A 16263-nucleotide genomic window follows, 5' to 3' on the forward strand; every position below is an offset into this window, starting at 1 on the left:
AGTTAACTTCAATAATTACTTCCTCCAAACCATCAACGTGTCTTTTAGACCCCATTCCTACAAAACTGCTCAAAGAAGTCCTGCCATTAATTAATTCTTCGATCTTAAATATGATCAACCTATCTCTAATAATCGGCTATGTACCACAGGCCTTCAAGCTGGCTGTAGTTAAACCTTTACTCAAAAAGCCATCTCTAGACCCAGCAGTCTTAGCTAATTATAGGCCAATCTCCAACCTTCCTTTCATATCAAAAATCCTTGAAAGAGTAGTTGTCAAACAGCTAACAGATCATCTGCAGAGGAATGGTTTATTTGAAGAGTTTCAGTCAGGTTTCAGAGCTCAGCACAGCACAGAAACAGCTTTAGTGAAGGTTACAAATGATCTTCTTATGGCCTCTGACAGTGGACTCATCTCTGTGCTTGTCCTGCTAGACCTCAGTGCAGCGTTCGATACTGTTGATCATAATATCCTATTAGAGCGATTAGAACATGCTGTAGGTATTACAGGTACTGCGCTGCAGTGGTTTGTATCATATTTATCTAATAGACTCCAGTTTGTGCATGTAAATGGAGAGTCCTCTTCACACACTGAGGTTAATTATGGAGTTCCACAGGGTTCAGTGCTAGGACCAATTCTGTTTACATTATACATGCTTCCCTTAGGCAGTATCATTAGAAGACATAGCATACATTTTCACTGCTATGCAGATGACACCCAGCTCTATCTGTCCATGAAGCCACATAACACACACCAATTAGTTAAACTGCAGGAATGTCTTAAAGACATAAAGACCTGGATGGCCGCTAACTTTCTGCTTCTTAATTCAGATAAAACTGAGGTTATTGTACTCGGCCCTGAAAAGCTTAGAAATATGGTATCTAATCAGATTCTTACTCTGGATGGCATTACCTTGGCCTCCAGTAACGCTGTGAGGAACCTTGGAGTCATTTTTGACCAGGACATGTCCTTCAACGCACATATTAAACAAATATGTAAGACTGCTTTCTTCCATTTGCGCAACATCTCTAAAATTAGAAATATCCTGTCTCAGAGTGACGCTGAAAAACTAGTTCATGCATTTATTACTTCCAGGCTGGACTACTGTAATTCATTATTATCAGGATGTCCAAAAAACTCACTGAAAAGCCTTCAGCTAATCCAAAATGCTGCAGCAAGAGTCCTGACAGGGACTAGAAAGAGAGAGCATATTTCTCCTGTTTTGGCTTCCCTTCATTGGCTTCCTGTTAAATCCAGAATTGAATTCAAAATCCTGCTCCTCACATACAAGGTCTTAAATAATCAGGCCCCATCTTATCTTAATGACCTTGTAGTACCATATCACCCTATTAGAGCGCTCCGCTCTCGCTCTGCAGGCCTACTTGTTGTTCCTAGAGTATTTAAAAGTAGAATGGGAGGGAGAGCCTTCAGTTTTCAGGCCCCTCTTCTGTGGAACCAGCTTCCAGTTTGGATTCGGGAGACAGACACTATCTCTACTTTTAAGATTAGGCTTAAAACTTTCCTTTTTTCTAAAGCATATAGTTAGGGCTGGACCAGGTGACCCTGAATCCTCCCTTTGTTATGCTGCAATAGATGTAGGCTGCCGGGGGATTCCCATGATGCATTGAGTTTTTCCTTTCCAGTCACCTTTCTCACTCACTATGTATTAATAGACCTCTCTGCATTGAATCATATCTGTTATTAACCTCTGTCTCTCTTCCACAGCATGTCTTTATCCTGTCTTCCTTCTCTCACCCCAACCGGTCGCAGCAGATGGCCGCCCCTCCCTGAGCCTGGTTCTGCCGGAGGTTTCTTCCTGTTAAAAGGGAGTTTTTCCTTCCCACTGTCGCCAAAGTGCTTGCTCATAGGGGGTCATATGATTGTTGGGTTTTTCTCTGTATCTATGAAGCGCCTTGAGGCGACTTTTGTTGTGATTTGGCGCTATATAAATAAAATTGAATTGAATTGAATTGAACTGTTAAATTAGAAGCTGTGTAAAAGGATGAAGGCATGCAAGAGTCTAGCTCCAGATAACCAAGCTGCAGTAGTGTGACTGGCCACAAGGGGGCACAAAGGTAAACCCTGAAGGGTCTGGAAGAACAGCTGGGCAGGCACATAAACACAAAAAGGTCCACGCTTTGGTCCACTTTGAAAATGAATACAATTGATGGACTAATGACATCGTTGATGGTAAATGGACTGGTTCTTACATAGCACTTTTCTGCTCATCTGAGCACTCAAAGCACTTTACACAACTTGTGCATTCACTCATTTACACCAGCACATCATTCTAAGTGCTTTATAGCTAACATTCACACTCCGATGGATGCATCGGAGAGCAACTTGGGGTTAGTATCTTGCCCAAGTCTACATGCCCAAGGATATTTGGCATGCAGACTAGGGGAAGCCAGGAATCAAACCACCAACCTTCAGAGCTAGAGCCACCATCAGGTGGCTGTAGCTCTACCACCTGAGCTACAGCCACCCGATGAGCATTTAAATATTTTCTCAGAACTACATGAAGAATTCACATGTGCAAACACATGTGTTGCCAGAAGATGGAAAGAATGTGGACCACATGTTTTGGTTCAGTCCAAAAGCCATCTCGCATGTGGCAAGGACTCCAGACCATCACAGACTACAGGACCACCAAACCCTCCCCCGCATCCTCTGATGTCTCCTTCCTCAACGAGCTCAACAACTTTTATGCTCGCTTTGAGCGAGGGAACCCCACAACCACAACCAAAGCAGACGTGACGCCAGACCACCAACCTCTGACTCTCTCCCCCACCGATGTAGGAGCGGTGCTGAGCAGGATCAATGTCCACAAGGCTGCAGGTCCTGATGGCATCCCCGGGCGTGTTCTCAGAGCGTGTTCTGGGGAGCTTGCAGGAGTGCTCACAGACATATTCAATCTGTCCTTGGCCCACGCTGTGGTACCGGCCTGCTTCAAATCCACCTCCATCGTCCCGATACCCAAAAACTCCAACCCATCTTGCCTCAATGACTACCGCCCAGTAGCACTCACCCCCATCATCACTAAGTGCTTAGAGCAGCTGGTCCTAGCACACTTCAAATCCTGTCTCCCCCCCACCCTGGACCCCCACCAATTTGCATACCGCCAGAACAGGAGCACAGAGGATGCAGTCTCCATCGCACTGCACTCTGTCCTCTCACACCTGGACAACAACAACACCTACGCCAGAATGCTGTTTATAGACTTCAGTTCAGCATTCAATACAATCCACCCCTCACAACTCATCAGGACACTGACAGACCTGGGCATCAGTTCCCTCATCTGCAAATGGTTACTGGACTTCCTGACCAACCGCCCCCAACATGTCCAGCTGGATAACCGCTGCTCATCTACCATCACAATGAACACCGGTGTACCACAAGGCTGTGTGATGAGCCCTTTCCTCTACTCCCTCTTCTCCCACGACTGCAGACCTGCTGATGGTTCCAACACCATCATTAAGTTTGCAGATGACACCACGGTGATTGGCCTCATCAGTGACAACGATGAGGCCGCCTACAGGGAGGAGGTGGATCGTCTGGCTGAGTGGTGCGACAGAAACAACCTGCTGCTTAACACCGAGAAGACCAAGGAGCTCATTGTGGACTACAGGAGGAATGCTGACCCACATCCACCCATCCACATTAAGGGGACGGCTGTGGAGCGTGTGAGCAGCTTCAAGTTCCTGGGAGTCCACATCTCCGAGGATCTCACCTGGACGACCAACTGCTCCAAGCTGGTCAAGAAGGCTCACCAGCGCCTCTTCTTCTTGAGGACTCTGAGGAAGAACCACCTGTCCTCAGACATCCTGGTGAACTTCTATCGCTGCACCATCGAGAGCATCCTGACCAACTGTATAACAGTCTGGTACGGGAACTGCTCCGCCTCGGACCGGAAGGCGTTGCAGAGGGTCGTGAAAACTGCCCAGCGCACCACTTCCTGCCATAAAAGACATCTACAGGAAGCGGTGTCTGAAAAGGGCTGGGAAAATCATCAAAGACCCCAGTCACCCATCACATGGACTCTTCACCCTCCTGCCCTCTGGGAGGCGCCACAGGAGCCTCCGGACTAAGACCACCAGGTACCGGAACAGCTTCTTCCCCACAGCTGTCAGACTCCTGAACTCTGCCTCCTGACATCTGACCCACGTTAACACATGGACTGAACATACACACCCCCACAATGGACAACTGTACCCTCAAACACACAATAATAACATGGAGTGAACCACCACTCACAACCACTAGCACTTTATATAGCCTCTGTAGGAATTATATCTCACTTATCTTAACTGCACTACTGTATAGCTCTGTGTAAATAATCATTCTGTACATATGATAATTTTTAATCCTACAACTGTTTACAACTTGCATAGTTCCCATTTCTGTATAGCTGTATATCTCAGATTCTGTAAAGTTATTTATTTCATATTCTGTATAGTTTTTCATATTTATATCCTGTTCATATCCTGTACATAGCTTGTACTCACTACAGCCTGTACATACTTATAGTTATAGAATATTCACAACATACTTCATACCGTGTACATTATAACATACCATAATAGACCCATTTCTGTAATATACTCACATATCTATATCATTGCTAATATATATTGTAATATATCTATATCACTAAAGCACTTCTGGATGGATGCAAACTGCATTTCGTTGCCCTGTACCTGTGCATGTGCAATGACAATAAAGTTGAATTCTATTCTATTCTATTCTATTCTAAAAGAGGAGCAGTTCAGTGGCTTTATAACTGAAGCTGAAAACAGCATCAAGAAGATTTGAGCCCAGATGACAGCGTGTCACTGACAGCTACACCAGCTGAAAAGAAATCAGGTCTCAGTTTTGCAAGAAGCTCAGCTGGTGGCTGCTCATCAAATTTCATCCATATTGTTTGTACAGCAGAAAGAGGAAGCAGAGTGTGCTGTTCTGCTTGCATATGCAGCATCCTTGACACAAAGAAAAGCCTTAGGCACTGAAAAATGTAAGTTAAAGGCAAGAAGGGAACAGCTTGAGATCGAGACAGCTATTGCTGCTTCTACAGCTAAAATAAAAGTGTTGAATAGGAGTGTGAATATGAGAGCTGTAAAAACTATGTAGTTGGAAATACACAAAAACTCCTTAATTCGATTGTTAAAGCTTAGAGTCTTAATGAAGAGGAACTGCAAAATGCTCTCTGTTAAGTGGAAGCTATAGTTAACAGATGTTAACACATCCAATAATGCCATACCATACAACACCATACCATATAAAGTGCTTTAAAATGAACTCAACTGACACAAAGTGCTGTACATTGGAACTACAAAATAAAAATGCATAAGATATAAAACAAACCAATTAAAAAGGTAAAAAAAAGAAAGAAAAGTGAAGTCTTGCTAAGGTCAAAAGCCAACAAATAAAAATGGGTTTTAAGATGCGTTTTAAAAAGTGGCCTGGCTAACGTGCAACAGTAGAGAAAGCCCCGCCCCCTCTGAGCTTTCTCCTGGATCTTGGTACTTCTAGGAGCAGCTGGTCAGCTGACCTTAGAATCTGACATCCATGTAGCGATGAAGATGCTCAGAGAGGTAAGCTGCAGCAAGACTGTGAGAACATTTTAAAACAAATATAAGACTTTTAAAATGAACTCAGGCAGCCAGTGCAGTGAACAGGGCTTATGTGCTCTCTTTCACGAGTTCCTGTTTCCTGTTAAAGTCATGCAGCTGCATTTTGAACCAGCTGCAGACGCAAGAATAACGATTGATTGACTGTCACACAAAGTGAATTACTGTAATCCATAAAAGTATGCATCACTGTTTGCCAGTGTTGCCTAAAAAGAAGCGATTTCATCCTTGCCAATCGCTTTAAATGATAAAAACTGAACACAGCTCTGATTTGACTTTTCAACTTATAACCAAGCTCAGTAATAACAGGTTTAGAATATACTTCTGTTGGTTTGGGGTCCCAAATCAACAGAGGAGGACTGACAGGGACCACTGGCTCTAAACACCACCACCTCTATTTTATTTTCATTAAAATGTAAAAAGTTTAAAGCAGGTATAACGGAAAGAGCAGTGGCCCTAAAATTGAGCCCTTTGGGATGCCAGAGAAGCAGCAGATGATTCAGAATAGAGAAGGTAGAGAATAGAGAAAGACCTAAAGCATTTAAGTGCCCACTGAGTAATGTAATCGAGATTTTAAAATGTTATGGTCTACTGTGTTCAAGACAGCGGTTAAATCAAGCAGAACCAGAACAACGTGGTTACCAGAATCACATGCAAGAAGGATGTTGTAAGAGACCCTTACTGATGCAGATTTGGTGCTCATCTAGAAAATATTTTTCAAATAAATATTTAGAAAACATTATAAAGGAAATGCAGCTTATAATAGGTCTGTAATTAGCCAGGACAGCGTGATCAAGGCCAGGCTTCTTAAGCAGTGGCTGCTCTGCTGCACATTTGCATTTTGCAGGAACCTCACCAGAGAACAGACTGCTGTTAATAATGGTAAGAACAGACTGCCCTATACTACGCTAAATTTATTTTAAAAAATCGTTAGGGACAGGATCACAGGACGAACCTGAGGGCTTAATATGGTGAACCATTTCCTCTAAAAGTGAGAGCATCAAAGGCTTAAACTGAGTGAAAGCAGCAGTGCCAGGGACAGAGACAGATGGAGCTGTGATACCAGCCCTGGTGGTGGAAACATTTTCAATAAGGAAGCACTGAAGATGACTGGAGAGGCGTACAAACAGACATTATGTGGAGTATTAAGAACAAAAGTGTTAAATAACACACGAGGACAGTTATGACTGTCGGCAGAAATCCTGTTTGCAACATGTTTGGTTGTGATGCCAGCAGTGGTTTAAACTTTGAAATGACACCTGCAGTTCATCTTTTTTTCCACCGATGTTCTGCTCGGTGACGTTGCCTTCTGACAGCAAAGGTTCTGTCATTAGGCTCAGCTTTACGCTGCCTAGTTCTTAATGGAGCCACAGAGTCCAGGATGATTTGACAGGAAGAATAAAAGCTGGAACTTAACTCTTCTAAATATGAGGAGAAACAGTCAGAAGAGACATGGAGCAAACTGAAAGTGGCAAAAAGCAGAGCAGCAGTGGAAGGGTTAATGCCTGTCTGGGCCAACAACAACCACTAAGCCATGTAAAGACCCCAATGATTTAGAAGCATTAACCCCCAATCAGTGTTCCCTCTAAGCTGCGCACTGCTGGCACGTCTCTGCGCACAGAAAATCTGCATTGCGCACAAAACAAATCTAACCTGATTTGAAATTAAAATAAATACGTTAACAATTCTTTTTTGCAGTGTGAGTCAGTGACTGGCTGCTCAAGTATGGGATTACAACGATGCCACCTTATCCCACAGTCCAGCCATTGATGCAATTCACATTCGTATATACGCAGCTAATCAACGTCGCTGACAGGCTGTGACAGCGTCCTTATGTGCGACACCGGTGTTTTAGCAAAGCGGCTGATGTGGAGTGAAGCCACGTTAATGACAACGTGTACAACCATTGGAGATGTGAGCAGGACAGACGGAACAACTGACGGACAAAGCTAATCTTGTGTAGTTAGTGTGTAGTTAGTGTGTAGTTAGTGTGTAGTGTAGTCAGTAGTGTTGTTGTGTGTCAGAACAATGAGGCGCCTGCTGAGTGTTACAGGAGTTACAGCAGTGACACATCTGCTGCTGTCAGGCCTGCAGGTATCAGGCTGTTGTTCTCCTTCATCTCATAGTGGACACAAATTATTTTTGGAGCGGCACAAATAATTTGTGTGGCATCAGATTTGATGCAGAACAGCTGATTGTTCTGTAAATAGAGTGACTCTAGGAGCCTGTGGCGGGGACTAAGGACAATAACGGACTATAAAGCACCAACAACCGGTATGACGAACGCGGCCGTGACTCTGGCAGACGAGCTGAACACTTTCTATGCTCGCTTCGAGGCTGCAGCTAAGGTCTCCAACGATGCTAGTGTTAGCGGCGCTAACGGCTGCAAGATACTGCCAGCACCAGAAACGTGCTCGTCATCTCCGAGCATGAAGTAAGGAGAGCCTTCAAGAGAGTGAACACCAGGAAAGCAGCAGGACCAGACGGCATCCCAGGTCGTATCCTCAGAGACTGCGCATACCAGCTAGCTCCTGTGTTCACTGAGATATTCAACATCTCTTTATCTCAGTCGGTGATCCCCACATGCTTCAAAGAGTCCATCATTGTTCCTGTCCCGAAGAAACCCCACCCTGCTTCTCTCAATGACTATCGCCCTGTAGCCCTCACCTCAGTAGTGATGAAGTGCTTTGAACGCCTGGTCAGAGACTTCATCATTTCTTCACTACCAGACACACTGGACCCACTACAGTTCACTTACCGTCCAAATCGTTCCACAGACGATGCCATCTCTCATCTCCTCCACACATCACTCACTCACTTGGACACTAGAAGGGGGAATTATGTTAAAATGCTCTTCATAGACTACAGCTCTGCATTTAACACCATAATTCCCTCCACACTCACCACCAAGCTGGAGCATCTGGGACTCAGCTCATCTATGTGTCAGTGGATCTCCAACTTCCTAACTGGCAGACCACAGGCAGTAAGGATGGGCGGACATGTCTCAGCCTCCACCACTCTCAGCACTGGAGCCCCCCAGGGGTGTGTTCTGAGCCCCCTGCTGTACTCTTTGTACACATATGACTGTGTGGCCACTACCAGCTCCACCACCATCATCAAGTTTGCTGACGACACCGTCGTGGTGGGCCTGATCTCTGATAACAACGAGACGGCCTACCTGAAGGAGATTAGGAATCTGGAGAACTGGTGCCAGAGGAACAACCTCCTTCTAAACGTCAGTAAGACAAAGGAGCTGATAGTGGACTTCAGCACTAAGCAGGAGAGGAACTACCAGACCCCCGTCATCAACGAGTGCCCAGTGGAGAGAGTGGACAGCTTCAAATACCTCGGAGTTCACATCACGCAGGACCTGTCATGGTCCTGTCACATCAACACCGTGGTGAAAAAGGCCCGACAGCGTCTCTACCACCTCAGACGCTTGAGAGACTTCCAACTGCCCTCCAAGGTGCTCAGGAACTTTTACTCGTGCACCATAGAGAGCATCCTGGCGGGAAACATCTTAACCTGGTTCGGGAACAGCACCATGCAGGACAGACGAGCTCTACAGAGGGTTGTGCGATCAGCTGAGCGCACCATCCGCTCCGAGCTCCCTGACCTGCACTCAATCTACAGCAGGCGGTGCTGGACCAAGGCCAGGAAGATGGTGAAGGACCTCAGCCATCCCAACAACAGACTGTTCTCTCTGCTGAGGTCAGGAAAGCGATTCCGCTCCCTGAAGACCAACACAGAGAGACTGAGGAGGAGCTTCTTCCCGCAGGCGATACGGTCTCTCAATCACACCACCACACAGTACTGACCCACACATATGGTTCTTACACACACACTGGACTTTCTGGACTTTGGTTTTGCACAACACTGGTCACTATATTCTTCATTTCCGGTTAATACTTGTACAGCTGCTGTTATTGTGTATATATTTATTTATATTTAGATTTCTTCATACATTCTTATATAGTTCTATATTGTGTATTTTGTTGTACAGTTATTTTATTTTCAACTTTAATTTATATATTTTATCTTATTCTTTCCCAGTTAAATTTACCCTTCATTCTAATTTGTGTTGTACAGTTATTTCATTTTTAACCTTAATTTATATTTTATTCCTTCCTAGTTAAATTTACCCTTTTTAATTTTTCATATTTATTTCCTATCTTATTCATAGCCTTTTCCTTTTTTGTTTTCTTTAGGTCACGAGCAGTTGTCCAAGCATTTCACTACATATCGTACTGTGTATGACTGTGTACGTGACAAATAAAAATTTGAATTTGAATTTGAAATAGTTTGAAATGTTTGTTTAAAAACACCTTGGCTGCATTTTTAGGTAAACAGCTGCAAAAAACTTTGTTTGCATAACTCAGTTACTTTTTTGAAGAAGTAACTATATAATTAACTGCCCAACGTTGGTCAGTATTTACTGTATTTGCAGACAGAGTTACAGACTCTCTCTCAGACCACAGACTCATAATACAAGTCAGAGCTTTATTTTTTTTTTAAAATAAAGTTGTGCTTTCAAAATTGGAGTTCAAGTTATTTTTCCTTCCAATAGTGTTAACATGCTGCACAGGTCATGAAGAAGATTGTTTTCATTTTCATTGTAAGTGGGCTAAAGCATTAATTAAAAGTAGTCTAACATAAATGTAAATGCTGTAATTTGATTACTTTAATAAACATGTAACTTGGATGCTGGCGTGACCACAGTGCACACGTCTGATGTCGCTCACAGCGGTCCAAGGGACGCTCAGTTTGTGTGTTCGCTCAGACACATGAAACATTACAGGGAACATTGCTCCCAATCATCTCTTCTTATTAAAGACATCTCCCTTCCTGCCTGCTTCCTAAGGGAAGTTCAAAAGGATCACATCTGCACGTCACTGCTGAGTATAGGTCCAGTCTATGGCTGATCTCTCATGGAGGTTTTCCAAGGAATACCTGCTTCAGCAAATATTGTAGGAAAGACCTAAGTGGTCTGACATAAAGCACAACTTTATGACTCTTTTCATTGACAAGACGGGAATGGGAAGAGTTGCTGACGAAGAAAGGCCCCGTACTAAAGTATGTTTCCAGCTGGAGGCAGAAATCATGACTTAATGTAAAAGGATAACTGCATGTCTGTTCCTGGAGTTACAACTGGCATGCATGTCGTGTGGGATATCTTTCAGCTAATAAAGAGGAAACGTTAAGGTAACATAAATAGGGTGTAGTGTGTACTTTTGGTTGGCCGCTTCACTTTGTGTGCATGTCAGTTGTTTTGAATTGTTTAGGTTGCCTTGGAGTAGCTTGCTTGTCTTTAGACTTGACTGCTGTTTAGCCTGATTACTGAAGCATAAAGATGCACAAATGGAGCTGCACCTTGAAGCTGGATTCTTTGTCTGCAAGTGAATCAACCACAAAATCCTCCTGCCTGCACTGGTGCAAAGTCACTACACAAAATGATTTGAAAGTCATTAATACAACTTTTAAAGAGTTTAGAAATTGGTTGTAGGTGCACAGGAAGTAGATCTGCGATACAGCTGCTAACCAAATGGTATTTAATGACACCCTACATATGAATGTCATAATGTGTTACTCTGAGATTCATTCTCTTGTTCTGAAAATGTGTGTTTACAATCTACAGCTATGCTGCTGCTGCCTTTGATAGCAATGTGTTTTCAACTAAGTCTCTGTCCAAGCAAAACACTGGGAATGCTGGAACTATCAAAGTGAGGGTTTTAAGAAAAAATGTATGATGGCATGAATTATAACGGATGGCATGGTGGTTCACACTGTTACCTCACAGTGTCAAGGTTATGGGTTCAATTCCCTCATCAGGCCAGGTTCTCCTTGTGTTTGTGTACTACTTCCTCCCAAAGACATGAAGTTAGTGAGGCTAGGGTAACTATCTGCAGTGTTGGGGAGTAATGGAATACATGTACCGCTGTTATGTATTCAAAATACGAGTAACTGTATTCTGTTACAGTTTAAAAAGGTGGTATTCAGAGTACAGTTACTTTGTTGAAATAAAGGGATTACACGGCGGTCTTTTCCTGTTTCATATGTTCGGCTGTCCCCTCTCTGTTTTTGGTAATTCCATGCCAGTACAAACTAAAACAGAACACGCATTAAGAGGCTCAAATGCCCGTGTCTCAATCTCGCGGCCATTGTCTCACCTCTGCTTGCAGCTGCATAATGATGTGAAGAAATATTTTTAAAAATTATTGTTCAAAAAATTATTTAATAAGAAGGCAATAGGCAGAGAGTTACAGGCATCGCCCTAAAGAATGTAGCCTGATGGGCAGTGTGGCCCAGCTGTGAGTAAGCTGTTAAGACTCGACTGTACGCTGTGTTCGTGTTTTCCTCTGAAACAATAAGTTCCGTATGAGCAGCCTTTCAACGCCTCTCTCTGTCTCTGCTAGCAAAATTGACCCACACAACAAAGTAAAGCTAGTTTTCAGCTACGAGCCGACACGAACCCAACGTATCAGCCAGAGGTCCCTTTACTACGGTTCGGAGCTGCGGACCTGTTTTAGATACACACAGAATAGTTTTCTATACGAGATCGCTGCAAAAAGTGCAGCCTTACCTAATGTCCACCTACTGTTACTCATTTATATTAAGATTTAAATCTAGTTGGTGTTGGTGTGGAGAGTAACCTTCAGTAATGAATCACACAGCAATAGTACGTTCATGTAGTTGTAAAAAGCATGATAATATATAAAGTAATCCAAAGCCCTGTGACACACTGGCAACCAGTGCAGAGTGTCACCTTTTTCTTTTTTGCCTGTCCCATTTGGTTCTTTAGCCGTCAGAATTGCTGTCTGAAGACCAACAAGGAGACCCAATGGATTTACTTTGCCAAATGGATCATCATGGCATTGCCGTATTGGTCCATTTGATCGACCTTTGTTGTTATTGTTTATTTTATTTTCAGTTGTTACAGACGGGACAGACATGAGTGAGGGATAGGAAAGGGAGAGAGAAAGAGGAAGGAAAAGAAAAACAGAAGGGAAGAGGGACAGTGAGAAAGGAAACTTAAGAGAAAACAAGCAAAAAACAAAGCAACATACTAAACACAACACCATCACGTTAATCTAGCTGAGTGTAAACAGCAGTAAATACTAAATATTGAATGTTGTTGTGCAGCAAGCAGGACCGACAGCGCACAATGTGCTTGGAAATAGCAGCCAATAGAGGTGTAGTTTGTGTCTATGGACAGTGAACACCCGTGTGCACACCTGTGTGGATCAGCGCGCTTGTATTCAAATGGTTTCCACATGTAATGATCTGCTAGAGGGTGTAGAGAGCCATAGCCCCGCCCCCCAGGGGATGAAGCAGGCATGGAGGAGATCCAGGCCCCAGACATCCAGAGGCCCCAGAGTACAAGAGCCCAAGGAGGACCACTGGAGGGGCATCCATGCCACCCTCCTGGGAGGAGCTGAGGAGATCCCCAGATGAGGAGGCACCCAGTAGCCATGGAGCAGAAGCCAGAGGGGGCTGCAGTGGTGTGCCCGCCGGCTCTGCCGGCAGCCAGCTGTGCCAGAGTGAACCGAGCCGCAGGCCCAGAGGCCGGAGGCCCGAGGGCCCCCCGCACCCCGGAGGAGGCCTGACCGAGCAACAGGCACCAGGCCCCGCCAGGTAGCCACCGGGAGTGAGCTGGTACACACCTGAGCGCCCAGCCCCGGACACCAAGAACCACCAACGCACCGACCCCTGAGGGCATCAGTCACCGGCAGGGAGTGTGGTGAGGGGAGATAGGCCTCCATACTTTGGAAGGCCTGAGATGTCCCCAGAGAGGTGGAGTGTAAGACCCGACCTGACATATAGACACAGACAAACAAGCACACACAGACAGGGTCCAGGGTGTACCCACCCTCTCACCTGACTGGGAAAGGCTCCAGACCCCCCACAATCCTTTAAAAGGATAAGCGGCAGGGAAAGGATCGATACAACATAAAATGATAATTCCTGCTACATGTTTTGAGAACAGATCGTTGCCCTGTTAAACTCAAATCAAACCTTGTTTACTTTTATCATTTCTTTGGATTTCTTTCTCATTTTTTTAAACTTTGATTTTTTAGTCTGACAAAAAGCAAAAAATGTTTTTCTGTTTGGGTGAAACCATCTATTTCTGAGTCAATCCAGCAATATTCCAAACCCCGGCCAAGAAATGCAACTCTGTGTGCTCCACTTTAATCTGCTGTTCACCAAACTATAATTAAGCTTCGGAGACTCAGGCCCATGTCTGCTCACAGTGGACATGGAAAGAAAAGGGCTGCCATTTACATCCCTCCTCTCCCCCTCGGGCTCCGTGGAGTCAAATTGGTTCCAGATGCGTTCTCTCTTGGCCAGCCTCCACAACTGAATCACACCAAGCAAGCAGACGAGAGAAATTTTGCAAAAAACTCAGCAGAGCAAATATAATGTGTGGAATTTCTACACAAAGTGTGAAGAAAACAGTATCAACTAAAGGCCGGTCATCACTATAACACATGGCGAGAGCCTTATTCCTGTCGCCAGCCTGCCCAACAATATGCACCCCAAATGAGGATCTAAGTCTTTTGTTTCTTTCATGTTGAGGACAGATGTGCAAGCGGTGAAAAAACAGATATTTAGCCAGAGCAAATCCACATCCTGCACCCATGTGCACTGAACATCAAAGCGCTCGCCAGTTCACACACTGCTAGTTGAGTCCCTTTAGATAAGACACTCACTCACTTCCACAGAGTTGATGAAAAGCATTAATGACTGGCTCTTCATTCATGTTTACATTGGCTCTTTCTTTTATTCAAACAGCATCTGTGGTGCCCTTCTCACCACAGACAGAGACCTAACTCAGGACTACATTTTCATTTTGTTTATTTAAAGTACACATGTGTTGGGGAACATTTATAGGAGCCGAGCTGAACAGTGATTTTGCTGATAAATAAAGCACAGACAGACTTCTTCCTAGCAGCTCTGTATATACACGTTAAACTGCTCGTCACATTCGCTTTTAACTCGCCCACCCGACCCGCTATGTCCGCCCCGTTTCCTTCCTGTAATTTGTCGCACAAGGAACAAATCTGCTCTTTTGAAAGCATATATCCATAAATGACAGAAGGATACATTTTGGGAGGAGTTTAGATTAACTTTGATCTTTGTCCTTAAAAGCTCGAAGGCTTCTGTGTATTTAAAACAGGACGTCAACTCAATGCGTCGCGTTTCGCAGGAGGGTAAAGCTAACGCCCGCCTGAATGCTTTCACTAATATTAAAGTTATTCAGATGATCGGAAAAGCCGCACGCCCAACATTTACCACTAAATCCTGTCGCGTAGGAAAATCTCCAATCACTGTGGAGCTCCAACTTTCCAAATGCGTGTGTGTGTGTGTGTGTGTGAGTGTTTAAACCGTTATTTCCACACTTACACATTCCTCGGTGGGCGGTAGCTTGCAGTACAACCTTTGTTATTTATCAACAGTGAACCGTAATCATACGTTTGGACGTTTACACAAACACTTTAAAGTTTCAGAATAAAACCTAATGACGACTTTGTGTGGTATCTAAATTTACCCACACTAAAGTATCCGGCTGTAAGAATATGAAGAAAGTGGAGTCTTAGTACATCTCAGTTGTGCCAGTTGTCACTGAATAAACACAGTCAGTGTTTTTTCAGCACAACATTAAAGCAGACGAACATCTGAGTTAGTCGAGTTTAAGAATATAAGGCACACACTCACCCTGAGCTCGCACTGGCCGGCTGTAAAAGTTTACGGCGAGAAGGAAACTGGTTATCTGGAAACACACACGCATCTTATTGAAATCCTAAAGTGCATCGTGGAAAAGAAGACATAGAAAATGCAACATGTTGCTCATTGGGTCGCCGCTCGCTCTCTCGCTGCCCTCTCTATCCCTCCCTGTGTCCACAACCCCAGGTTTGGCGACCGCAGAGAGCATGCGCAGATTGAAGCCGGAGTCCGGTTAAGTAGATGTTCCACGTCTGTTCAGTGTATGCTGCAGTTTAACCCTCATGTTTACTGTCACTGTTATTATGTTTCTCAGCGAAAAACACATAAAGGTCTATACTAGTCCCTCCCAGGCACAGTCTGTTAGCAGTCAGTACTCCTAATCAGCTTTGGACTTTAGAACTACTGAGGTCATCAAACACGAGTCAGAGAAAAAGGCAGAAATCTGACATAAAAGACTTTCATCTCAGAATGAACTCACTGAAGAAAAATGTCGGATTTCAGTGAGTTTTTGGCGTTTCCGAGCTGAGTGGTCCCGGCAGATGAGCAGTTTTTGTATTACAGACGCTGGCTGCCTACCCATATGAGTAATATAATATAATATAATATAATATAATATAATATAATATATTATAATATATTATAATATAATATAATATAATATAATATAATATATTATAATATATTATAATATAATATAATATAATATAATATAATATAAGTTACTCTTAGTACAGTGAAAGACTTTAATGAATGTTTACAATAACACACACACACACACACACACACACACACACACACATATATATATATATATATATATATATATATATATATATATATATATATATATATATATATATATATATAATATCACACCATATTAGCTAACAGATTTATGGTAGATGGCCTGTATTT

General features: G+C 43.6%; 1 protein-coding gene across 1 annotated transcript in view; it reads right to left on the reverse strand.

The window, feature by feature from the left end:
• The window catches only part of reck (reversion-inducing-cysteine-rich protein with kazal motifs), a 100405-nt gene extending 84892 nt beyond the window's left edge, over nt 1–15513 (reverse strand). Inside the window, exon 1 of the mRNA XM_086305301.1 lies at nt 15340–15513. Within this exon, the coding sequence (XP_086161427.1) occupies nt 15340–15412 (73 nt within the window). The 5' untranslated portion in view covers nt 15413–15513. The remainder of the gene's footprint in view (nt 1–15339) is intronic.
• Between the last annotated feature and the right edge of the window lie 750 nt (nt 15514–16263).

The sequence above is a fragment of the Aulonocara sp. 'chitande type north' Nkhata Bay genome, linkage group LG9 (assembly GCF_057382095.1).
Source record: "Aulonocara sp. 'chitande type north' Nkhata Bay isolate Kocher_YH1m ecotype deep benthic linkage group LG9, A_spYH_male_GT1.1, whole genome shotgun sequence".
Taxonomy (NCBI): domain Eukaryota; kingdom Metazoa; phylum Chordata; class Actinopteri; order Cichliformes; family Cichlidae; genus Aulonocara; species Aulonocara sp. 'chitande type north' Nkhata Bay.